The sequence below is a fragment of the Heteronotia binoei genome, chromosome 1 (genome assembly GCF_032191835.1).
Source record: "Heteronotia binoei isolate CCM8104 ecotype False Entrance Well chromosome 1, APGP_CSIRO_Hbin_v1, whole genome shotgun sequence".
Classification (NCBI taxonomy): domain Eukaryota; kingdom Metazoa; phylum Chordata; class Lepidosauria; order Squamata; family Gekkonidae; genus Heteronotia; species Heteronotia binoei.
Window position 1 is genome coordinate 148,174,739 of NC_083223.1, and position 26,343 is coordinate 148,201,081.

Consider the following 26,343-nt stretch of genomic DNA (forward strand, 5'->3'; position numbering starts at 1 on the left):
GAGGAAAAAGTCTGGCCATCCTACACGAATACTCAAAACTAAAACAGCATACCGAGAGAAGCTTCTAAAAGAGTTTAAAATGTTCCCCTCATATATAGGGTTGCCAAGTCCCTACTGGCCCCTGGCAGGGGATGGGAGGGTAGAGTTGCCAGCTTCAGGCTGGGAAACTCCTGGAGATTTGGTGGCAGAGCATGAGGAGGACAGAAACCTCAGTGGGGTACAATGCCATAGAGTTCACTCTCCAAAACATCCATTTTCTCCAAGGGGAACTGATGTCTGTAGTCTGAAGAAGACATTGGATTTATATTCTGCCCTCCACCCTGAATCTCAGAGCGGCTCACAATTTTCTTTATCTTCCTCCCCCACAGCAGACACCCTGTGAGGTAGGTGGAGCTGAGAGGGCTCTCACAGCAGCTGCCCTTTCAAGGACAACCTCTGCCAGAGCTATGGCTGACCCAAGGCCATTCCAGCAGCTGTAAGTGAAGAGTGGGGAATCAAACCTGGTTCTCCCAGATAAGAGTCCGTGCACTTAACCACTACACCAAACTGGCTCTCTGGAAGTGAGCTATAATTCCAGGAGATCTTCAGGTCCCACAGGACTGGGCTGGTACAGGAATGATCTATAGAAGATGGTGTGGATCTTTATGGTATGGGATAACAGCATGTGATATGTCACAGAGCTGAGTGCCTTAGCTACAAAAAAATGGCCCCAAGTAGCAATATTCTCTGTGATGGAGAGGTCATCTGCATGTACTAAGTAGAAAGACATATATAAGTATCCACTTGCAAGAATTTCCCATGCCATTTTAAAAATCTGACTGAATTCTTTTGCTTTTCTGAACATATCTCAGGATCCGCATGGAATGTATAAAGTTCAATGATAAAATTCTTACCTGCTGGAACATTGGTGTGCAAACACAGGCAAGAAAAGTAGCATAGGTTGAACCATAGCTGGCAAAGAAAGGTGTATATTGGGTGGAGGCATATACTGCACCTTTATGGAAATTTCACAGTAGGCAGCAGGGCAGCCCAGCTGTACAGTCAGCTTGTGGAATAGCAGCACAAATACTGCTTTGAACTGCAGTTGTTTCATTTGGTCTGCCCATCTGTCTGGGATTGGTGTGCTGATCAGAGGTTAGTCTTGACAAGTAGGACCAGCCCCGTAGCCAGGATTTGAAGAATTGAGGGGCCCTGATTTTTTTCAGGGGGCAAATAGTGGCCCCAACCTCCATGGCCTTCTCTCCTACCACCACTGAGAAGGAAAACTGCCAGCTCGCTGCCATACAGCCTCCCCCCTCCCACAGCTGCCCCAAGGCGATCCCTTTCCACCCCTCTTCCAGTAGCTCTTGTGCAGAGCCACTCAGAGGTTAGATACATGCTGCACGGTCTCCTGCCCTTACCTGTAGCATGATCCAGCTAGGCAAGCCTGGCGGGACAAGGGGGGGGGGAGGTGGAAGGCGCCACCAAGTCGCAACTGACTTCTGGGCTACAAGACCTCCAATTTGGATTTCTTCCTGTCGGAGGGCGAGCCGAGGCTGCCCAAGTGCAGCTCCCATCCTCACTCGGGTGGCCAGTGAGACCAGGCCAGAAAACCCCTGCAGGCGAACATCACCTCTCCACTGATCCCCAGCCCCGGACTGCAGCCGGGACCTCCACTTGTGTGCACCAGCCTACCCTACCCTGTCTGCAATGGAGCCATCCACCCCTTACCCCTGCCGCCCCACTTGAGAGCCAGAACGGCCTCTTCTTGCAAGTGCCCTCTAGCCCAACGTCAGCCCAACATGGAGCTTAACTTTCCTGGGCACTGAAAGTGCCCTGTTGTTTCTGCTTGCTGAGGGGTCAGAGATTTCTTCCAGCCCCTAAGCAAGCAGAAGCAAGGTGGAGCTTAACTTTCAGTCCTGGGCTCCGAAAGTGCCCTGTTGTTTCTGCTTGCTGAGGGGTCAGAGATTTCTTTCAGCCCCTAAGCAAGCAGAAGCAAGGTGGAGCTTAACTTTCAGTCCTGGGCTCCGAAAGTGCCCTGTTGTTTCTGCTTGCTGAGGGGTCAGAGATTTCTTTCAGCCCTAAGCAAGCAGAAGCATCTGTGTATGATCAGGTCCCCTAAGCAAGCAGAAGCAAGGTGGAGCTTAACTTTCAGTTCTGGGCTCCGAAAGTGCCCTGTTGTTTCTGCTTGCTGAGGGGTCAGAGATTTCTTTCAGCCCCTAAGCAAGCAGAAGGAACACGGAGCTTAACTTTCAGTCCTGGGCTCCGAAAGTGCCCTGTTGTTTCTGCTTGCTGAGGGGTCAGAGATTTCTTTCAGCCCCTAAGCAAGCAGAAGCATCTGTGTATGATCAGGTCCCCTAAGCAAGCAGAAGCAAGGTGGAGCTTAACTTTCAGTTCTGGGCTCCGAAAGTGCCCTGTTGTTTCTGCTTGCTGAGGGGTCAGAGATTTCTTTCAGCCCCTAAGCAAGCAGAAGCAAGGTGGAGCTTAACTTTCAGTCCTGGGCTCCGAAAGTGCCCTGTTGTTTCTGCTTGCTGAGGGGTCAGAGAATTCTTCCAGCCCCTAAGCAAGCAGAAGCAAGGTGGAGCTTAACTTTCAGTCCTGGGCGCTGAAAGTGCCCCTTGTTTCTGCTTGCTGAGGGGTCAGAGATTTCTTCCAGTCCCTAAGCAAGCAGAAGCAACAGGGAGCTTCACTTTCAGTCCTGGGCTCCAAAAGTGCCCTGTTGTTTCTGTTTGCTGAGGGGTCAGAGAATTCTTCTGGCCCCTAAGCAAGCAGAAGCAACTGTGTATGATCACATCCCCTAAGCAAGTAGAAGCAACGGTGTATGATGACAGCAGAATGGAGAAGGTTGCAGCCGAGGCACTGGAGGCTAGTTAGGGGCCCCAAGTCAGGGGACCCTGCCTAGCAGTCAGGGAGCTGTGCCCCCACGGCCCCCCTCGTAGCTACGGGCCTGAGCAGGACACAGAGTATCTCTGTCCAGAACTGTGCCATGAACTGGGTTCCTTAGTCAGAATGCATATAGTCTGGAAGCTCATGAAGCATATAAGTGTTGAGGAAGCATATAAGTGTTGAGGTTGCTGCAGGGGTTCCTAGATGGGGGGAAAGTGAGCCATCTTAAACCAAAATAGTTGTGTGGCACTGTGATGGGGTAAATTTGTAATGAAGTCTAGTGTCATTAAGAGCCCCGTGGCACAGAATGTTAAAGCTGCAGTACTGTAGTCCTAAGCTCTGCTCATGACCTGAGTTCGATCCCCAGTGGAAGCTGGGTTTTCAGGTAGCCAGTTCGAGGTTGACTCAGCCTTCCATCCTTCTGAGGTTGGTAAAATGAGTACCCAGCTTGCTGAGGGGGAAGTGTAGATGACTGGGAAGGCAATGGCAAACCACCCCATAAAAAGTTTGCTGTGAAAATGTTGTGAAAGCAAAATCACCCCAGAGTCAGAAACGACTGGTGCTTGCACAGGGGACCTTTCCATTCCCTAGTGTCATTATTTTCTATAGTCCTGTTGGTATGGGCCTGTAGGGCTTCAGGTTTCCCAGTCTGATCCCAAAGTCTCAAGTCACCTGATGTAGTTTCCTAGGGGTCAAAATGTCCAGCTGCAAGACTGCAGACTGTAGATTTATACCCTGCCCTTCTCTTTGAATCAGAGTCTCAGAGTGGCTTACAATTTCCTTTATCACCTTTCTCCAGAACAGACACCCTGTGAGGTGGGTGGGGCTTAGAGAGCTCTCACAGAAGCTGTCCTTTCAAGGACAACTCCTACAAGAGCTATGGCTAATCCAAGGTCTTTCCAGCAGGTGCTTGTGGAGGAGTGGAGAATCAAACCCGGTTCTCCCAGATAAGAGTCCGCACACTTAACCACTACACCAAACTGGAAAGTGAGTCATGGCACAGTTATAATTATTAGCATAAGGCCAGGGCTGGGCATTCAGCTGGAAACACAGGAGTGCAGGAGTTCCTTGGAAATATAGCTTCCTGGGGAAGGGGAATTATTCCCATTTGGGATGTCCTGGATTTGGATTTGGGCATAAATGCCTAAGTGCTGGTGGCTGTGGATCAGTTTGCACAAGTAGAAAACTTGCTAAGTGGTGGCAACATTTTCTGGTTATGGTAAGTAACTGAGTCTCTTCCTGGTTCTGCAGATATTTTCATTTCTTCAAGAGGGCCTTGGGCTGCTGATTCTCAGTGTTAGGGACACAGGTAATTCAAAAATTAAAGCAGGCAAAGAAGAGGGATCAATAAATCTGTCTCTGGATGAGCTTCTTTGCTGACTGCAGTTATTCCAAGTTTTGGTGGTTGGTACAAACTGATAAACAATGAGGCCCCCTCCAAGTAATGGCACCAGATCTCAAATGCCAGTTTTATTATCAATAGTTCCTTCTCTCAGGTGGTATAATTCTGCTCAGCAGTGTTCAGCTTCTGGGGAAAATATGCAGAGGGACATATCTTCTCTAACCTTGCTGATTTTTGGGACAGAACTGCCCCCCTGATAACCTTAGATGCATCAGCTCCCACTAGGAAGAGTCAGGATGGGCCAAGATTAGGGTTGCCAAGTCCAAATCAAGAAATATCTGGGGACTTTGGGGGTGGAGCCAGGAGATATTGGGGGTGGAGCCAGGAGCAAGGTTGTGACAAGCATAATTGAACTCTAAAGAGAGTTCTGGCCATCAGGTTTAAAGGGACCGCACACCTGTTAAATGCCTTCCTTCTATAGGAAATAATAAAGGATAGGGACACCTTCTTTTGGGGCTCATAGAATTGGACCCCTTGGTCCAATCTTTTTGAAACTTGGAAGGTATTTTGGGGAGAAGCACTGGATGCTACACTTAAAATTTGGTGCCTCTACATCAAAGCCCAGCCTCTTCAGAGCCCCAGATACCTTCAGATCAATACTCCAATTTCCTATGGGAATTGGTCTTCATAGGGAATAATAGAGTTCCCAGCAGACATTTCCCTCCCCTCCCCCTGCTTTCTGATGACCCTGAAGCAGGGAGAGGGCCCCCAAACCGGGGGATCCCCTGCCCCCACCTGGGGATTGGCAACCCTAGCCAAGATAGGGAAGAGGTAAAAAGGCCAGTTGTTCAAATGCTTTCTGGGCCTCAGGAATCCACTGAAATGAGGTGTGACTCTTCAACAGATCAGTTAGTGGTGCTATCAAGGAAGAGACGTGGGAGATGAACTGTCAGTAATAACTGGCATACTGCACAAATTTTAATTTACTTTAATTTGCAATTTATACCCCGCCCTATCCCACAAACTGCTGCAAGTCCTTCACTGTTTGGAGAGAGTGCAAGTCCTGCACTGCCTTGATCTTTTTTGACTCCAGCTTGACTCTCTGGGGGATAACAATGCATCCCAGGAACTCCACTTCTGCCAGACTGCTGAACACTTCTGCCAAAGGCATATTGCTCTAATTTGGCATACAGCTTATGTTCCCATAGAAGCTACAACACTGTACGGTGGCTAGCTGTCATGCTGGCTGGATGTCTCCAAGTAGATGACAATTCACTAGATACATCCCAATAAAACAGTCAAGGATGTCACAGTACACATGGTTAATGAAGTGCTGGAACACAGCTGGAACTCTGCAGAGGTCAGATGGCATTACAATATACTGAACCTTGATGGCTGTCTTCCATTTGTCTCTTTCATAGATCCACACCAGGTTTCAAGCCCTTCATAGATCCAGCTTCATGTAAATTGTGCCTTTTCTAAGGCAGTTATATAGTTCAGGGATGAGAGGCAGAGGGTACTGGCTGTGGTTACAGAGTAACCTGTTATGTATTTGCTGTGTTATGTATTGCATTTTATTGGGTTCTTGTCGCTTGAGCTTGAGACAGGCACTCCTTGCAAACCAAGATCCTGAAGACTGGAAGAACTGGCTAATCAGGATGCTAGGCATGTAACAACTTGTAATAAAGAGGGGTTCCGGTTTTGGTGTGACGGGTGGCCATATTCCTTAACACTCTGCGCCGACTGCGCAACTTTCAGGGGTCTTTTATAGTTCAAGACCCACTAGAACCCCGGTTGGGGGGTTCTTAAGGCAGGGGGAGCTTGGGGAAGGTCGAATTGGGGCATTCAGTTCAGTTCAGTCCCCCCCTTTCTTTTTTCCCTTAAGCCCAGGTTGCTGCAGATGCCATTTTGGCAATTCAGTTGTGAACACCAGAAAGGAGGAGAATAGCGGTCAAGATTTTACAACAAAGAAGAAGTTTTCCCCCAAACACCTTGTTCATGTAAAGCTGGTTTGGTGCAAAAAGAGGAAGCAACAGCTTGGAAAGTTGATGGACTGAAGAGGAAAAAAATGGTGGATCTATGTGAAGATGGAGAGAGGGAAGGTGGAGTAAGTGGGGACGGTGCCAGATGAAATTGACTAAAAGCTTTGGTACGGCGGAAAGGCGCAGAATTACTGCATGGAGTACAATTAACTGACCAACTACGTTTTCTAAGCATCATAAGAGGATAAAGTGGGAATGTAACAGGACGTTCTTGAATTCAGAGGAACGTTTACCTTAAAGATTTGCTGGCTTTTGGCTTTTGACTAACTACTATTATTCAAAAAGAGACATTCCATCAGTGTGTAGATGGGGAGAAGAAAGGGGTCAAAGAGGAAGAGGAAAGAAGACCCAGAAGATTTATAATAGAGTTTAAATGAGAGGCAATGCTTGCATGTAAGGTCTGAGTAGTTGAGAGTAAAAGTGTATTATATGTGCATAAGTAAATGTGCATGAGAGGGAGGGATGAGAGAGGTATGAGAGTGAGGTGTGGCTGTGCAACTGGGGAGACGTGCAGTTGGAGAAAAAAGAGGAGAGGGGGCTGTATGTGTGTAAGGGTAGTAAAGTCTTGAGGGAAAATTTATAAATATAAACAAAAACAAAAAAAACTAGAAATAGACTGCCTAGGCAAGTGCCTTAACTAACATAAAAGTACAGAAGATTGAAGAGTCAGAGGAGACTGAAGTTTTTTTTTTGGACTAGACTATAACAGAAAAACCACCATTGAAGTGTCTGAATCAGTTTTTCAGAAATCACTTAAGGACAGATTGAACTAATTTTGTAAAATTTTGAAGAGACGGAATAAGGTTGAAACAGACTAACTTAGTAATGAAGAGACTTGAATGAAAGGGTGGACTGGAGAAACAGTAATGAATTAGTTCCGAATGTTTGAATTCTAAAGTGTGTAACCTCACATTTTGAATTAGAAACAAATTGGTTGATGAATTGTTTATGAAATTAACATTAATTAATTGTTCATTTATGCTTTATTGAGTATTAATTATTAATTGTAATAGTTGTAAAATTAATTATTATTAGTGGGAGCAAAAGGAAATTGGGCTAAAGGAAGATCAAAAGTGGGAAAAGGAAAGATATTAGTCACTAGTCGTGGAAAAGGGTATAAGTAGCTAAGTGGAATAGAGTAAGAGACACTAGGTGTGGAAGAGGGATAGGTATATTTAATTGTTGTTAATTAATTGTGTATTTGTTTGAGGTGATATAAGTGTGTGGATAAAGCAAAGGCTCACGGATAAGGAAAAAAAGGAAGAGGAAGGGATTAACCCCTCCGTAAATACTAATACAAATAAGGACTTTGGTCTTTAGGTTAAAATATAATATCTAAAATAATGAGTATATTAGTCAAGTCAGCAGCCCCACTAGATGCCCTCAAATCAATGGGACCTACAATATCTCAGGATGCAATCAAAGAACTACAAAACAAGATACAAATCTATTTTAGGACAGTACTGAATCAGATGCAGGTGAATCTAGCAGAGCAGATGGGTGGGTTGAACTAAAAAATGGACGGCCTACAGAAACAAATAATAGGCAAAGGAAGAGATTCTGGGTTTAACTCAGTCTCTAAAACTTCTTGATACTAAAATGAAGGTTGCTAATCAAATATTGGAGTTAGATAAGATAACTCAAGAGATAAAAGACGAAAAGTTAGTCCTGAGATGGAACAGGTAGTAATTTATAATTTGAGACCTCGAGATTCTAGAACAAAAACAAGATTTATCACAAAAATCAAGTGATGCATTGGTAGTAGTAATGAAAATGGAGCTGTTGGATATAGAGGAAGAAATAGAGGATTCATATAAGGATAATTCAGCCCATAATATAAAGTATTCTTCTCAGAGGGAAGTACCTTTAACAGAAAAATGGGTAAGGAGGCAAGTTGGAAAGTCTTAACCAGTCCTTTAAAAGTTACTGGACAAAAGATTAAGGTTTTAAGAGAAACTCCATGGTTGGTGAGGAAGAGAAAGTAAAAATTAATCCTAGTCTATACAAATGATCTCAATCTTCCAAAAAAAGAGAGAGAGAGAGAGAGGGAGAAAGAAAGAAAGAAAGAAAGAAAGAAAGAAAGAAAGAAAGAAAGAAAGAAAGAAAGAAAGAAAGAAAGAAAGAAAGAAAGAAAGAAAGAAAGAAATAGATTTTCTGCCAAATATATTGTGAACAGAACAGAATTAATATAAACTATGCAATGGGTCACCGCCTTATGATTGGATTTGCAAATGTAAATAATGGTATGTGGATTTCTTTAGAGAATAAAGCCAGTCAAAAGGTTAGTAAGGTAGTATGTTGAATGAAGAGCGGTTAAAAATAATTGTGAAAGATATATGGTTGTGCATTATTGAATAGTTATTTATGGAAGCTGCATTTTCCATCCTAATTTATGTTGTTTGGTTTTGATTTTTGTTTGTTTGTATTTCTTTTGTGTATTTAGTTTTTGGAGAAAATAAAAAGACTATTAATAAAAAAAACAACTCGTAACAAAGAAATGAAGGCTTCTGGAGTGAGCCAAGAGGCGAGTAACCGTTGTCTGCTACAGGGGCTTGGTTTACCATGGCCAGATTGTATATAGTTGAAGGGTAGCCTGTTTTCCTCTGTGACTGTTTCTTCTTGCAATAAAGTGTTTTTGGTTGATTCAGAGCTGGCTGAACGCACTTTATTTCATAACCCATAATTATTACACAGCCATAACTCCCCACAATACCAGGGCACCCACTGGGGAGGTAGAAGGTCACATGGACTCCTGCCACAAATGAAGTCCTGAAGGGCTACTTGTTCTGGTTCTCAGAAGGCATACAAGTAGCCAGTGGGAAAAAGTGTCATAAGAATATAAGAGAAGCCATGTTGGATCAGGCAAATGGCCCATCCAGTCCAACACTCTGTGTCACACAGTGGCCAATATATATATACATATATATACACACACAAACACACACACACACTGTGGCTAATAGCCACTGATAGACCTCTGCTCCATATTTTTATATAACCCCCTCTTGAAGCTGGCTATGCTTGTAGCTGTCACCACCTCCTATGGCAGTGAATTCCACGTGTTAATCATCCTTTGGGTGAAGAAATACTTCCTTCTATCCGTTCTGAACCGACTGCTCAGCAATTTCATTGAATGTCCACGAGTTCTTGTATTGTGAGAAAAGAAGAAAAGTACTTCTTTCTCTACTCTCTCCATCCCATGCATTATCTTGTAAACCGCTATCATGTCACCCCGAAGTTGACGTTTCTCCAAGCTAAAGAGCCCCAAGCGTTTTAACCTTTCTTCATAGGGAAAGTGTTCCAACGCTTTAATCATTCTAGTTGCCCTTTTCTGCACTTTTTCCAATGCCGTAATATCCTTTTTGAGGTGCGGTGACCAGAATTGTACACAGTATTCCAAATGAGACCGCACCATCGAATTATACAGGGACATTATGATACTGGCTGATTTGTTTTCAATTCCCTTCCTAATAATTCCCAGCATGGCGTTGACATTTTCAGTGAGTTATCTACCACGACCCCAAGATCTCTTTCTTGGTCAGTCTCTGCCAGTTCACACCCCATCAACTTGTATTTGTAACTGGGATTCTTGGCCCCAATGTGCATTACTTTGCACTTGGCCACATTGAACCTCATCTGCCACTTTGATGCCCACTCACCCAGCCTCACAATCCTCTCTGGTTCTCACCACCCTGAACAATTTAGTGTCATCTGCAAACTTGGCCACTTCACTGCTTACTCCCAACTCCAAATCATTTATGAACAAGTTAAAGAGCATGGAAACCAGTACTGAGCCCTGCAGCACATTGCTTACCGTACTCCACTGCGAAGACTGCCCATTTATACTCACTCTCTGCTTCCTATTAATTAGCCAGTTTTTGATCCACAAGAGGACCTGTCCTTTTACTCCATGACTCTCGAGCTTTCTAAGGAGCCTTTGATGAGGAACTTTATCAAAAGCTTTCTGGAAGTCAAGGTAAAAAACATCTATTGGGTCTCCTTTGTCCACATGTTTGTTCAGCCCCTCAAAGAACTGTAACAGGTTAGTGAGGCAAGGTCTTCCCTTACAGAACCCATGCTGAGTCTTCCTCAATAACCTGAGTTCATCAATGTGCCTACTCATTCTGTCCTTGATAATGGTTTCTACCAACTTTCCCGGTGTTGAAGTCAGACTGACTGGCCTGTAATTTCCCGGATCTCCTCTGGAACCCTTTTTAAAGATGGGGATGACATTTGCTACCTTCCAGTCCTCAGGAACAGAGGCAGATTTCAATGAAAGATTACATATTTTTGTCAGGAGATCCACAAGTTCAACTTTGAGTTCTTTCAGAACTCTTGGATGCATGCCATCCAGACCTGGTGACTTATTAGTTTTTAATTCGTCAATCAGTTGTAGGACCTCCTCTCTTGTCACCTCAATCTGACTCAGGTCTTTCAACACCACTTCCAAAATTAGTGGTTCTGGAGCAGGCAAACACTGCTCCTCTTCCAGAGTGAAGATGGAGGCAAAAAATGCATTCAGCTTCTCAGCCATTTCCCTATCCTCCTTCAGTAATCCTTTGACCCCTTGGTCATCCAAGGGCCCCACTGCCTCCCTGGCTGGTTTCCTGCTTCTAATATATTTGAAGAAATTTTTATTGTTGGTCTTTATGTTTTTTGCAATTTGCTCCTCATAGTCCCGTTTTGCCTGCCTGATCACAGTCTTGCATTTGATTTGCCACAGCCTGTGTTCCCTTTTATTAATCTCACTTGGACTAGCTTTCCACCGCTTAAAGGATTCCTTCTTACCTTTTACAGCTTCCATTACTTTGTTTGTTAACCATGCAGGCCTTTTCTTATACCTGCTTGTGCCTTTCCTAACTTGTGGTAAATATTTTATCTGAGCTTCTAGGATTGTGGTTTTAAATAGCCTCCAAGCTTCCCCAAGGGTTTTGACTGTATTTACCTTCCTTTCAGTTTCCTCTTCACATGCCTCCTCATCTCAGAGAATTTACCCCTTTTAAAGTTAAACGTGGTTGTGCTGGTCTTTTGGGGCAACTCTCTATTTATACAAATGGTGAAATGAATAATGTTATGGTCACTGCTCCCAAACAGTGTGATCACATTTACATCTCTCACCAAGTCTTGGGCATTACTTAGGACCAAATCCAGGACCGCCCCACCCCTGGTAGGTTCTGAGACCATCTGCTCCATAGCACAGTCATTGAGAGCATCTAGAAACTCAATCTCTTTCTCTCAACCTGAACACATATTGACCCAATCAATCTGCGGGTAGTTAAAATCATCTATTATGACACAGTTTTTACTTTTAGCCGCTATCTTTAAGCCTTCCATCATATTATAATCGTCCTCTCTCTTTTGATTTGGTGGGCGATAACAAACTCCCATAGTTAAATTTCCTTTTGGGCCCTCTATTTCAACCCAAAGCATTTCTAGAAGGGAATCTAATTCTCTGACTTCAGTATTACTGGACTGTATACCCTCTCTGACATACAGAGCTGCCCCACCTCCAACCCTTCCCTCCCTATCCTTCTGATATAACATATATCCAGGAATCACCGTGTCCCACTGATTCTCCTCATTCCACCAAGTTCCTGAAATTCCCACAATGTCTATGTTTTCTCCCAACACTAAACATTCCAACTCACCAATTTTACTTTGAACACTTCTAGCATTTGTATACAAACATCTATAATTTCCCAGGCAAGCTAGGCCCGCAACCTTCCTCCTGCCGCCTCAAGACTCTGGCAGGCAGTCCATACTGTTTGTCACCATCTCAGTGGACAACTCTGATCCATTACCTGGTAGAAAAGTAACAGATAACCCTTCATCTCTTTGAGATGAGTCCTCCTGAACCAGAGACCTTTCATCTCCTGTCGGCTTTCCCCCAAGATTTAATTTAAAAACTGCTCTGCCACCTTTTTGATTTTAAGCACCAGCAGCCTGGTTCCATCTGGGGACAACTGGAGACCGTCTCTTTTGTACAGCTCCCACTTGTTCCAGAAAGCATCCCAATGCCTTACAAACTTAAACCCTTCCTCCCTACACCATCGTCTCATCCACACATTGAGACTTCTAATTTGTGCCTGTCTCTGCAGCCTTGCACGTGGAACAGATAGCACTTCTGAGAAGGCTACCTTGGAGGTCCTGGCCTTAAGTCTCCCACCTAGCAGCCTAAATTTTTCCTCCAGGACCTCACGACTGCATTTCCCCACATCGTTGGTGCCAACATGCACCACAACCACTGGCTCCTCCCCAGCACTATCAGCCTATCTACTACCCACGTAATGTCTGCTACCTTCGCACCAGGCAGGCAAGTCACCATACGGTCAGTACGCGGTTTTGCCACCCAGCTGTCTACTTGCCTAAGGATCAAATCACCAACTATCAAGAGCCCCCCTCTCTCTCTGCCCAGGGATGGTTTCTTGGCGCGAAAGGATACCTGCTCACCAACTGAAGAAGAGGTCCCTTCTGAGGGCACATTCCCCTTATCCTCAGCATGGTGGCCTGTTCCCTCTCAACCCTCATGCTCCCTGGCAGCAACAAGGCTTCCACGTTCAGAGTGGGGCTCATCTAATATGTCCCCGAGAGCCTTCTCCGAGTGCCTAACTGACTGTCTCTGCTTCTCCATGTCAGTCACCTCGGCCTCAAGGACCGAGGACCCCTGAGGACCAGGAGCTCCTTGCATCGAGAACACACCCAAGACTTCTGTCCTGTGGGCAGATAGTCATACATGTGACACTAAGTGCAAAACAATGGAAAGCCCCTACCCCCCCCCCCCCCCCGCTGGCATTCTACCTTCATGATAGCTTTTTAAAATATATACAGTCCCCTTTTAAATCCTGTTTGTTTATGTGGCTCCCCTTCTGGATGGTCAACTTACCTTATTGGGAGCACAAGGAAAATAGGGATCTGGGTTCCTGGTCCTTACAGAGCCCCCAGGCTAAAAGCCAGAGGCCAAGAGCCCTTTAGCTCTCGCCCTTCGGCTCGCGCTAAAGGCTTGCGCCTCTGGCAAGGCACAGCTTAATAATGCAAAGAGGGTGGGGAACATAGCCACTCCTAATCTATCAGCAACAATCACCTTCAGCCCACTCAAAGCAAACAGACAGCAGTTCCCCAGCAACCACAAACTCAGAATTTTCAGCAGTCACACAAACTCAGAAATTCTCAGCAACCTCCCCAGCTGCTTAGAAAGCCAAACCTCACCCTTGTAGCACTTCTTCTCTGCTCTCTCTCAGAGCTCTCTGAAATGAGGAACTAAATCAATTGCACAATCAGACTTCCACCTGATCATCTGTATATCAGCCTCTAGTTGGCTGAAAACATCCTAGTAATCAGAATACATGAGTCAAAGCACAGTACCGGGCTCTGAAGATGGGTCACAGCTATGAGACACTTTGTTTCTAGAGGTAGGTCCACTGAAAAATACTCAGAATTAAAGACAATGGTTCGGGTACTCCAGGAAATGGTTATATCATGCAAGCAAACCAGGGGAGCCCTAAGACAATAGGAAAGTGAGGGATCTTTACTAGATTAAAGGCAATTGCAACACCTCCAGAAGCTGCCTTTGATGTGTAGGAGGAATCCCAAGAGCCTGAGCCAGTCTACTTACCATGAGAAATGGCCTTGCCTTCAGACTCAAAACCATCTCATCCCTACTGAAGTATACACAGAGTAAGTACCAGTAGTACAGAGTAAGTTCCAGTAGCCAGCTCCTGTATCTCTGCCCCCTTGCAATAGCATTTAAGGCAGGGGTATCAAATATGCAGCCCAAGGGCCAAATCATTCATTCATTTGATTTATATCCCGCCCTCCCCGCCGAAGAAGGCTCAGGGCGGCTCACATTGAAAGGTCATAAAAACCAGTATTAGTGAGCTGTAACATAAAAATATAAAATACATCATAGATAAAAACATATAAAACAATATTATACAGGCTCCCAGAGGGCTCTTATCAGGCCTCCAAGCAACTGGCTGTCATCTGCTTCCTTCCTCCTATCTCTTGCTTCCTTCTGCATAACAGCTTGCTTTGCGAGGCTTGCTCAGTCACATAGGAGCTATAGAGCAAAAACTCTATTTTCTCCATTGGCTGAGGCTCCTCCCTTGGGAAGGAAGGGGGAAAGACACAGCTTGTTTTTCCAGGCTCTCCCAATCGCACAGCAGAGCTTCTGAGCCAAACCTCTCTTCCTTCTATTGGCTGAAGCTCCTCCCTCTCTTGGTCCCCTGGTGAAGGAAGGAAAGAGCCAGAGCTCCCCAGATACTTTCCACTGGGCCGTCATCTGCCTTCTCAAGTGGACATCTATTCAGTATTAGATTGCAGGCCAGCCAATCATGTCCTTTCTCGCCTCATTACAACTTGATGCCTGGGAAATAAAAGAGGTATGGCTTCTTATTGGCTGGGAAGATTTTTTAAAAAACATTGTTCTTACAGCAGCTGCCACGACATCACAAGGATCTTCACTGCATGACTGAAGGTAAGCTATGTATATGCAAGAAACTATTTTAGAACAATATGTTCATTTAAAAATCCACTCTGACATTTTGCAGTTGGCTCAGCATCCTGAAGCATTTTGTGGTTGTGCCCACTAATGTGTCACAATTCCAAAGGTAACTACAGACTCAAAAAGGTTGAGGATCCTTGCTTCATATGATGCACATTTTTTCACTTTTTTTTTTTTTGAAGAGCAATTGCTCTAGAAAAAAAAAATCCTATCTGCTTTCAAATCCCACACAAGCCCATTGTATATTAGGAAATGCCATTAAAATAGAATTGGGCGAGTTGGGAGCCAGCTCTAAAATTCATGGGGAAGGGATAAGGGACTGGGAGATTCACCCTTCCAACTTCTTCTGGGATAACACAAGCCCACTTACCACCTTACCTGACCCTCAACTACTCTTAGCCTTTTGAGAGTAATGAGTACGTGTACTCCTCATCAGGCAATTTGTTGGAGTGGGTAGGGTTTTTTTTTCTTTTTTTGAATTTACAAACAAATATTTTCCTCTATTCTTAGGGAGTCCCTTGAACAAGCAGAAATCCTGACCTTGTCTGTGGGTGGGCCTCTTTTGCTGCTTTTGCCATAGGCACTCGACCATGAAGTTTGCTATTAGAAAGAATGATGATTACAGGTTACTTATCTTAAATTGCAGGGAAGTAATTTCACAGGAACTTAGATTCATACAATACCCTCTCTTCAAAGGGCACAGAGGAAAAACAATTACATACTTAAGACCATCATTTATGAACTCAGGCTCACATATAGGTAGTTTCCCCCTTGTAATGACCTTCTTACCCAATAGTATCAAATTTCTCTAGAAAAGCCTGAGCAGTAGCATTCTTAAGGTGCTCATTTGCTCTTAACAACATAGTTTCACAGTGCAAAAAATGTTTTGCTTTTCGAAGACAGCTTCAAAAAGGTGATGCAGTTTTATTTACTCTAAAGATATTGGTTACATATTGAGAAATAAATAATTCTTAGCAGGGCTTTTTTGGTAGAAAAAGCTCAGCAGGAACTCATTTGCATATTAGGCCACATGCCCTGATGTTACCATTGTTCCGCACAGAGGTTTTTGTAGAAAAAGCCCAGCAGGAACTGTTTTGCATATTAGGTCACACCCCCTGACATCAAGCCAGCCGGAACTGCGTTTCTGTGCGCTCTGCTAAAAAAACCCGCTGGTTCTTAATCACTGATTATTCAATTCAACCCTTTCCAATCCAATCAGGATGAAATATTTTTAGAGATTATACCTCTCACAGAAGGATTCCTTCCCATTAAGCTTCAGACAGATAGAACAAAAAACCCACCAATTTTACAGACAAACTTCTCACTTGGAACGTGGCAGAGGCAAACGCATAGCACCATCCTCAGCAGCAGCCAGTCTCCCAAGTTTAAGTGCACATCTGAATGACAGACATGCAGCAACAGTTATCTCAGCATTTCCAGCAACAGAATCAGTACCTGTTAATGGCACTGGGGCTACTTTTGACTGCTGTTGGATCAATACTGAGCAAGCTGTGGACACAGATTGTCAGAAGGAGAAGCATCACTCAACATCTCCTCCCTCCCAAGTCTACTCTGGGAGACTGGTGTATGTGTGTTTATTCAGTTCCCTTTCCCTTGGTGTTTAGATCAGGGGTGTCAAACATGCGGGGCTGAATCAGGCCCCCAGAGGGCTCCTATCAGGTCCCCAAGCAACTGGCTATCATCTGCTTCCTTCTCCCTCTCTCTTGCTTCCTTCTGCATAACAGCTTGATTTGCAAAGCTTGCTCAGTTGCACAGGATCTAGAGAACAAAACCTCTGTTTTCTTCATTGGCTGAGGCCATGCAGCACCCTTGGGGAAGAAGTGGGAAGGGGGGGAGGGGGAAGCAGAGCTTGCTTTGCCAGGCTCTCTCAATTGCACAGTAGACCTACTGAGCCAAGCCTCTCTTCCTGCCAGTTTGGTGTAGTGGTTAAGTGTGCGGACTCTTATCTGGGAGAACTGGGTTTGATTCCCCAGTGCTGGAATAGCCTTGGGTCAGCCATAGCTCTGGCAGAGGTTGTCCATGAATGGGCAGCTGCTGTGAGAGTCCTCTCAGCCCCATCCACCTCACAGGGTGTCTGTTGTGAGGGAGGAAGATAAAGGAGATTGTGAGCCGCTCCCCAGCAGGGGATCCCCCGTTTTTACAGACTTCTCACCACCCTCAGCCAGCTGGCCGGCGGGAGAAGCCCTGCCCCCCACAATCACTATGTAGTTTTAGAGCTCCTGCAGGTCCGTTTTTAAAATATGTGCCTTTAAGACTGAGCAGGAAGCAGGAAACAGGAAGGGCTTCGGAGAATGGCCCCTCAATTTGTTTTGCTTTTGTTTTCAGATCAAGTAAAGTTCTGCAGGAACAAGACCCAGTAAGTATTTGTGTGTGAGAGAGAGGGAGGGGACAGGGGATTCCCTGGTTTGGAGGCCCTCCTCCCACTTTAGAAAGCGTCGGGGGGGGGGAGGGAAATGTCTACTGGGCACTCTATTATTCCCTATGGAAAATGATTCCTATAGGGAATAATGGGGAATTGATCCACGGGTATTAGGGACTCTGGCAGAGCTATTTTTTAAGGTAGAGGCACCAAATTTTTAGTATAGCATCTAGTGCCTCTCCCCAGAATACCCCCCAAGTTTCAAGATTGGACCAGGGGGTCTAATTCTATGAGCCCCAAAAGAAGGTGTCCCTATCCTTCATTATTTCCTATGGAAGGAAGACATTTAAAAAGGCGTGCTGTCCCTTTATAATGTGATGTCCAGAACTCCCTTGGAGTTCAATTATGCTTGTCACACCCTTGTTCCTGGTTCCGCCCCCAATGTCTCCTGGCTCCACCCCCAAAGTCCCCAGATATTTCCTGAGTTGGACTTGGCAACCCTACCCTGCTTACTTTCTAAAAACATTTGGTGGGGGCCTGAAAGGGTGTCTGAAGGAGCCATGTCACACATAGGTGTCATGTTGGGGATCCCCAGCTTAGAATTTAGAGATATGTCAGAGTAGCCAATCCCTGATTGGAAAAACAAGAGAGTTCAGGTAGCACAAACAAACACTGTATATTCAATTGCTCATAAATTGCTCATTCTATATACACAAATCATACAAACATATTCTTAAAGTCCCAGTCCACAAAAGTCCACTGTATTCCAAAACATGCTTTGAGATGCAATCTTCAATTTCTTGTAAGAAATGTTGGAGTAGAAAATAGAGACTGGTTTCGGCAACGCCTTTCTCAATCGTAACTCACGACGCAAATTGCTGCGTCCACCTTCTCCAGTTTTTTGGAATGAGCATTCACTAAATGGGACCCAGTCCTGCTACGTTAATGGGCATCGCCTCACACAAATTCTTCAGCTGGCTGAGGGCTACAATGGTTCATCTGTTTCAACAGAAGGCTACAATGGTTCATCTGTTTCTAGCTTCGGCTGACAATATTACTGTTATAGACAACAAAACTAAGGAGAAACCAAAATCACAGAACAGCTGAAAAGTTATCCATGAGCATCCCTAATTCAAAATAATAATGAAGGCCAAGTGAATTGCTAGAATTGCCCCATGGATCCCTGTCCATCCTGGCTGCTGAAAGCCAGTCGAGATGGTATCAGGGATTCTCTGGGTGATATTGTCAACTTGTTTCTTTCAACAGGGACGTTCCCAGAGAAATTGAAGGAGGCAGTGGTTTGTTTGCTTTTGAAAAAACCATCATTAGACCCTGGGGTCTTGGCCAACTACCACCCAGTTTCGAATTTACCGTTTCTGGGTAAGGTAGTTGAGAAAGCGGTGGTGGAGCAGTGACTGGTTTTCCTGGATGAGACATCCACCTTGGACCCATTCCAGTCTGGCTTTCGCCCAGGCCATGGAACAGAGACTGTCCTAGTTGCTCTCACAGATGACTTAAGACGGCACCTGGATCAAGGCGGGTCAGCGCTGCTGATATTTCTCAATCTGTCAGCAGCATTTGACACGGTCAATTATGACCTTATGACCCACCGCCTCGCCGTCGCCGCAGTTCGGGGGGTGGACTTACAATGGTTTTCCTCCTTTCTCCAGGGGCGGGGATAAAGGGTGGTGCTTGACAAGCAGACTTCCTTGCAGCATCCACTTATATGTGGAGTGCTACAGGGAGCCATTCTCTCGCCAATATTATTTAACATCTATATGTGCCCCCTTGCCCAGATTGCCTGAGGTTTTGGGCTGGGTTGCCACCAGTACGCTGACGATACCCAGCTCTATTTGTTGATGAGTGGCTGGCCAGTCACTGCCCCTGACCAGTTGTCCGAGGCATTGGGAGCCATGGCTGGGTGGTTACAACAGAGCCAGCTAAAGCTGAATCCAGCTAAGACGGAGGTCCTGTACCTGAGTCGGGGTGGGGTGGGTATGGGCATCGAGCTTTGGATGGTGCCACATTGGTGCCAGCCCAACAGGCGAGGAGCTTGGGAGTGACCTTGGATGCCTCCCTTTCCATGGAGGCCCAGATCACAATGGTTGCCAGGTCTGCCTTTTGCTATCTTTGGCAGATCAGGCAGCTAGCACCATATCTATCCCCCCAGGATCACTGGCTACAGTGATCCATTCAATGGTCATTTCCAGACTAGACTACTGTAACTCGCTCTACGCTGGCTTACCCTTGAGACTGATCTGGAAACTGCAGCAGGTGCAGAATGCGAAAAGCTTGCGGGCTGACTGCACCACCTTTATGGGTGGGCATTAGGCTGGCGCTCCACAGTCTGCACTGACTGCCCATCGAATACCAGATTCGCTTCAAGGTTCTAGTGCTAACATTTAAAGCCTTACGTGGCCTGGGACCAACATACCTGTGGGACCATCTCTTTCCATATATGCCCAGGAGGTCGTTACATTCGGCCTCCCAACATCTGTTGGCCGTCCCCGGCCCAAGAGACGCCCGCCTCGACTAGGGCCAGGGCTTTTTCAGTCTTGGCCCCAACCTGGTGAAATCAGCTCCCTATTGAGATCCGGGCCCTACCTGGCTTATTAGCCTTCCATAGGGCCTGTAAAACAGAGTTGTTCCGCCAGACTTTTAGCTGAGGTTGCGGGCATCTATTCTTGATCTGATTGGCCTTCCCAGCCAGCACTGTCATCTGTGCTAGGAAATGGAATAAAAACTGCCATCCCTATGAGATATCATGATGTGAGATGGCTAGACTGGGCAATATGTGATGTCATAGTAATCTGAGTGCTGTTGAGTTGTCTGTTTATAAATGTTTTTATTGTATTTTATTGTTTTATTATATGCTGTACACCACCCTGAGCCCTACGGGGAATGGGTGGAATAGAACATAAATAAAAATAAATAAGAAGTTCTGAGATGGCATCTTTTTAGAAAATGTGCAATTATTAGACATGGGAGAAGCGGTTAATTCTGACCAGAGCACAGAAAGGGGTCGTTTAAGCCCTCTTCACCACACCATTTTCCCAAACTGAAATGGCACCAGGAAGCTTCTGTTTGCTTATGCTGAGAAAACACATGAGACATAGATCTGTAACTTTCCCCAATAAGGCAAACAGTAGCCACCCCAGGACCATTTAACATTAGGAAAATGACGCAGACTATGCTACAGTCACAATCAGAATCAGTCCCTGCATGCCAGATAATTGTATCTTTGTAAATAGCTAACAGTCTTGTCAGATCTCCCCTGGGCCCCCGTGGGGGGAGGGGGTGCAGGGTTGCAAGCTCCAGACTGGGAAACTCCTGGAGTTTTGGGAGTGGAACCTGAGGAGGACAAGGACTTCAATAGGGTACAGTACCCTCCAGAGCATCCATTTTCTCCAGAGGAACTGATCTCTGTAATCTGGAGGTGAGCTGTAATTCTGGGAGATCCCCAGGCCCCACCTGGAGGCTGGCATCCCTAGAACAGAACTGGCAGTGTCCCATCAGGTTTAGCCCCAAGTTATGGTACTTTTCGGAATGTTCGTCTCCAGTGGTAGTTTGCAGGAAGTTTGCAGTTTCCTGAGCCCCTCTCATTACAGAATGATCTGTTCTATTCAAAGGAGAAAGATGAGGCATCAGTAGGAATTAAACAGAAAGGTGCATTGGGAGGGACAAATATTACATACAATGTTTGATTAGTCCATATGCTAGTAACAGACTATTTATGTTTCTTTGTTGTGCAGAAATACATGCCAATGCAACTGTATGCTAATCTTTTAGTGCTATCAATAAATCTTATTAATTTTTCACTAAACAAGCAGATTTAGCAGATTTGGTTATTTTTTAAATTTATATACGATCTGAAAAACCCACCTCTGATTGATACATATCACTAACATATTTATACATACCTGCTCTTCCACTTGGTATTAGTTGCAGTGTATCTCCTGAATATTTCAGACATTGTAAGGGTAAGATATAATTTTGATAATTTCAGTTTGCTTTATTTTATTGTATTCATTAATTTTTCAAAATAAAGTGTGTGTTGAGTTTTTTAAAAAACAGGTTTAGCCATCCCCCCCACCCCTATTCATATGTTGCATGGTGACAAAAGACAAAATGAGTGAATCAAACTTAATGACCTGTCTCTGAACCTCAGCTATTAATAGGAATACAATGGGAAAAAGAACAGCATTTTATTTTCTATGGCAAACAGACTGAGTTATGGTATCTACTGCAGACACAACCACAGTCTATTTTCCTTCAGTATTCAATTTTCCAGCAAAAAAAAGTCAGTGGATGGCTTTCCTAGGCTATGTCGTTTAGCTATTATTAATACACAATGCAACTGTATTAATAACAATGCAACTGTATCTTCAGGCAATAGAGGCAAAAGTCACAAGATGCTGTGTTTTTAACAGCAGACCTGCAGTTTAGCACCAAATAATTCAAACTGCAATTTATGGTTGACATAGAAAATGTTGATATTTCTTGGCTAATTTATGTGAACTTTGGGGGGGTGGGATATAAAAAAATTACACTTTAGAATTGGTTTGTATAGGAAACCAATTATTTACAGATTCAGTACTGTTCTGAAAGTGTGACACTTCCCAATAACTGGGATTCATCAAGAATATAACTTCTTGAGCAGATCTAACTTATCTAAGTATAAAATTAGAAGGAAAGTCATAACAAACACATGTGAGATTTTAGGTTTCTCCCATGTTTTAAATCCTCTATAGTTGATTTTGTCCTTGTTATATATATTTTTGACCACGGTTTTTAGACTGATATTCATTTTAAGATAATTAAGGCCATCTTTTAATCTCCTGTGTTTTATTACTGATTACAGTTTGCATTTTTAGAATATTAATGTTTTACTATTATTTATGATTGCGTTGTAATCTGCATTGGTTACTGTTTTGTGGGGAGGTAGGGTGTAGATGTACTCTAAATAAATATAAGTTGCCAGGTCCAACTCAGGAAGTACCTGGGGATTTTGGGGTGGAGCCTAAAGACTTTCCCATTCCCTAAAAAAATAAGCAGTGCAGTTCCCCAGAATACAGTATTTCCTTGTCCTCTTTTTTTTCCTTCAAAGGGTTCCCCAGCAGTTGCACTTCCACTAAATGAAAGTGCATTTTGTCATACCTTCACAAGTCCCTTGCTAGGCTTCGGTAGCATTTCCAAGCATGGCTTTATTAAGGGACACACACACAGCAGCCAAAATAAACACAAATAGTTTGCAAGCTCACACTTTTGTGATCTCTCTGGGGCAATTTACTCACTGGAGTTGCTGAATGCAACAATCTGTGTATTTCAACCAACTTCTTCCAACTAACATAGGAAAATAAAAGTAAGGAACAAAGCAGTCTAGGGGGTAGAGCTTTCCTTCATTCATGGATAGTAAAGTTAACTCTTTACTATCCATTTTACTATACCAACGACTTCTGAAAGGTATGCAAAACAAACAGAGGGATTTCATTCTCTTCCTTTCTCACACGCTTCACACACTCACTGGGAAGAGCCATGGTGGCTCTGCCTACTTACTTTCATCCCCATGTAGCTTTCCTCCTGCTGAGATTTAAAGGCACACACACATTCCAAAACATAATTTGCAAGCTTCTTCTAAAACTGCAGATATTTAAAAGCTTCCCCTACTGGCCAGGTAGCAGGTGGTGGGAAGGAGCTTGCAAAACTGGGAGAATCCCCCTGCCAGACCTGGGGATTGGCAATCCTAAGTGTAAGATATGCAATATTGGGCTTTTCTGTTGACTGCCAGACCTGGCAATCAACACGAAGGGCTGGATTATAGCTTTCTGAATTACACTGAACTGGTGATGAAATATATTTCTTTTGTACTGGGGCAGAGAAGCAGGGAAGGGAGACTTTAAAACGCAGCTTCCTTCCAGTGACTGTAAATTCAGAAACTTCAAGAGGTGGGCAGTTGTTAACAGAGGGATCCTTTACCCAGAACAAAACATTTAGTTGCCCCCTCAACTAGGCTTCTCATGAATTTTTGTTAGGGTTGTCAGACCCTCCCCCCGGCAGGAGACGGGGGTGTAGGGTTACCAGATCCAGTTTGAGAAACTTCTGGAAATTTAGGAACGTAGCCTGGGGAGGACAAGTGAGGTACAATCCCATAGAGTCCACACTCCAAAGCATCTATTTTCTCCAGGGGAACCAATCTTTGTAGTCTGGAGATGAGCTGTAATTCTAGGGGATCCCCAGGTCCCACCTGGTGGCTGGCATCCCTTATTTTTGTACATAGAATAAGGAAAATGATGACTAAACCAATGCAGACTGGTTTTGCCATATAATGTGAAATTAGAAGGGGAGCCAGTGTTGTGTAGTCTTTTGAGTCTAGGAGCTGAAGAACATGTCATTGAATCACAACAGTGAATCCATCACCTCCCTCTTCTACAAGACAATAGCGCTTTCTTGGAATTATTGTAATCAGTGGCTTAGGTTGCTGTCAAATGTATTTTTGTAAATTTTTATTACTGTTGTATGCTGCCCTGAGCCCTGTTTTTCAGGGGAAGGTGGCTTAAATGTCAAACCTAATACATATAGACATACAATAACTGATTCATGGCAACCCCAATCCCAGCGCCTTCCGGGCAAATGAGGAGCAAAGGTGAGTTTCTATTGTCTTTCTTCATGGACCAGTCACATATGCTCATTCTAATCTCCTTCACAGGGTTGCTGTGAAGATAAAATGGAGAAGTGGAGAATGATGCAAGCCACTTCGGGTTCCCTTTGTTGAGAAAGGCAGGATATAAATGAAGTAATGTTTTTTTTTAAAGTGAGCTTTCTGCTTTCTAAATTCCTTGGCCTCCCCATGAGCCCACTTGCCTTCTGAGAGATCCCATCATCAACTGTTAGTAATAATTTCTTCCTACCACCAAACTGAATTAATGTTGGCAAGAATAGGATTTTTCTGTGGCTTCATTCATATTTAGTATCACCTCACTGCAGAGGGAAAACCATCTCTTTGACAAGTTTCCTTTTAAAACAGTCTGCTGATCTTCAAAGTAGGTGGGGAGAACTTTTAGGAATCTGAACTGTATCACTTTTTCTTTAACAAATTATTAAACTGAATTCTAAGGCTAGATCTTAGGGGCAAAAATGCCCTCTGAAGTGATTTTGGGAACTACTGTGCTGCTGATTTTGCATCAGCGATAATTGTACCAGAGGCACACCCCACTTCACCCTTTCAGGTAAGCAATGAGCAACAGCTCTGTTCTTGATGGTGGGTGTGCTCAGGGAGGGAGAAATCATACTATTGCTTAATGAGGAAAGGCTGGAAATTAATGAGATGACTGTGTTAAAATTTCTATAAGCACATCTTTTTGGCCTGAAACACCATGTTCTACATCATGTCAGGTTCTGCCTCCACAACTGCAGTAAGCAAAGTTTGTTTGTTTGTCAGTGTTGGCATGCTTTTTTGGATTATGGAAGATACAGTTAATTACTTAAACACAATAAAGGGACTAAGGGAATCAAATAGTAAGCCTCCCCTTAACAGGAAAGAGGAAATGCACCAATTAACATATCAACAATCAGTGCTATTTGTTCAGGTGAAATAAGAACAAAAGAATAGCATCTAGCCCGGCATATCCCATCGGCAGGGTTGCAACCCGGCCCCAGGTCATGGACAACTGGGCCACCAGGTCACTAGGAGACAGAAAGGACAGCTCCCGTGTTAACCTCCCCATTTAAACACCCGACAGAGTGTTTAAATGCGAGGGAAGGCAAATCACCCACTTTTGCAGCCTCCCTGTGAGGCGGGAAGACAGCAAAGGCAGTTCCCAGGTTTCCTTCTCCAATAAAACACCCACCAGGGTGTTTAAATGTGGGGGGAGGCAGATCGCCTGCCTTTGTTGTCTCCCTGCCAGGTGGGGAGGTGGCAAAGGGAGCTCCAGGCTTCCTCCTCCCCCCCTCCAGGCTTCCCCCGGCGGGGTGTTTAAATGGGAGGGAGATCACTTGCTTGCAAAGGGAGCTCCAGGCTCCCCCCTTTAAATACCCCAGCAGGGTGTTTAAAAGAGGGGGGGGAGAGATCACCTGCCTTTGCCATCTCCCCTCCAGGCAAGGAGATGGCAAAGGGAGCTCCAGGCTTCCCCCACCTTTAAACACCCCAGCAGGGTGTTAAATGGGGGGGGGGGAGGGAGATGTCCTGCCTTTGCTATTTCCCCACCAGACGGGGAGAAGGAAAGGGAGATCCTGGGCTTCCCCCACTTTAAACACCCAGTGGGGTGTTTAAAAGGGGGGGGGGGAGAGATCACCTGCCTTTGCCATCTCTCTGCCAGGTGGGAAGATGGCAAAGGGATCTCCTGACTCCCCCCCCCCCAATTTAAACAGCCTAGTGGGGTGTTTAAATGGGGGGGGGAGGCAGATTGCCTGTCTTTGCCCTCTCCCCACCAGGCGGGGGATGGCAAAGGCAGTTCCCAGGCTTCCCTCTCCATTTAAACACCCCTGGCAAGGTGTTTAAATGGGGGGGGGGGAGGCAGATCATCTGCCTTTGCAGTATCCCCACCAGGTGCAGAGACATTATTTCCTGACTCCTGGCTCCACCCCCAAAGTCTCCTGGCTCTACCCCCAAATTTTAGTGGCCAGGAAGGATCATTGTAAAAATAACTGGGCCATGGAGGGGAAAAGTTTGGGAAACCTTGATATAGGCTATAAAGAAGACTATAAAGGCAGATGAAAGAGGCAAATGCATGCTAAGTTTCCTTTCGTTTTATCTAACAGAAGGCTACAATGGTTCATCTGCTTTTATTCCTGGCCACACTTTTTGATTCAGAAAAATAAACAATGGGAAAACATAGACACACAGAATCTAATCCCTCACTTGATGCACTGAAATATGTACAACTTCAAACACAACAAAGTCTTTGCCTATTAATAATGGACTGTGGACCATACACTTTGAGTACAATTTTACTTCTCACCTTTCAGAGTTGCTTTCTTAAGTACCTTCATTGCATATAGCTGCCCAGCATCCGATCCTTTGATTTTTCTCACTAGAAATACCTGAAGAAAAAAGGCATTACAAAGTGATCAATGTACATTTAAATTAAGGGCATATGTAACATTTGTAAACTAATGAAAACTAATGATACAAGAGTTCTACTTAAAGTTCAGATACATATGTATGTTTTTCTATTATATTTATCCCCTTTAGCAGGCCCTGAACAGGGAAGATACA

General features: G+C 44.6%; 1 protein-coding gene across 3 annotated transcripts in view; it reads right to left on the reverse strand.

The window, feature by feature from the left end:
* RPS6KA2 (ribosomal protein S6 kinase A2) overlaps positions 1 to 26,343 on the reverse strand; it is a 428,828-nt gene that overhangs the window by 125,428 nt on the left and 277,057 nt on the right. For all 3 annotated transcript variants that reach the window (XM_060242135.1, XM_060242152.1, XM_060242144.1), the window contains one exon: positions 26,087 to 26,168. In XM_060242135.1, the coding sequence (XP_060098118.1) occupies positions 26,087 to 26,168 (82 nt within the window). The remainder of the gene's footprint in view (positions 1 to 26,086; positions 26,169 to 26,343) is intronic.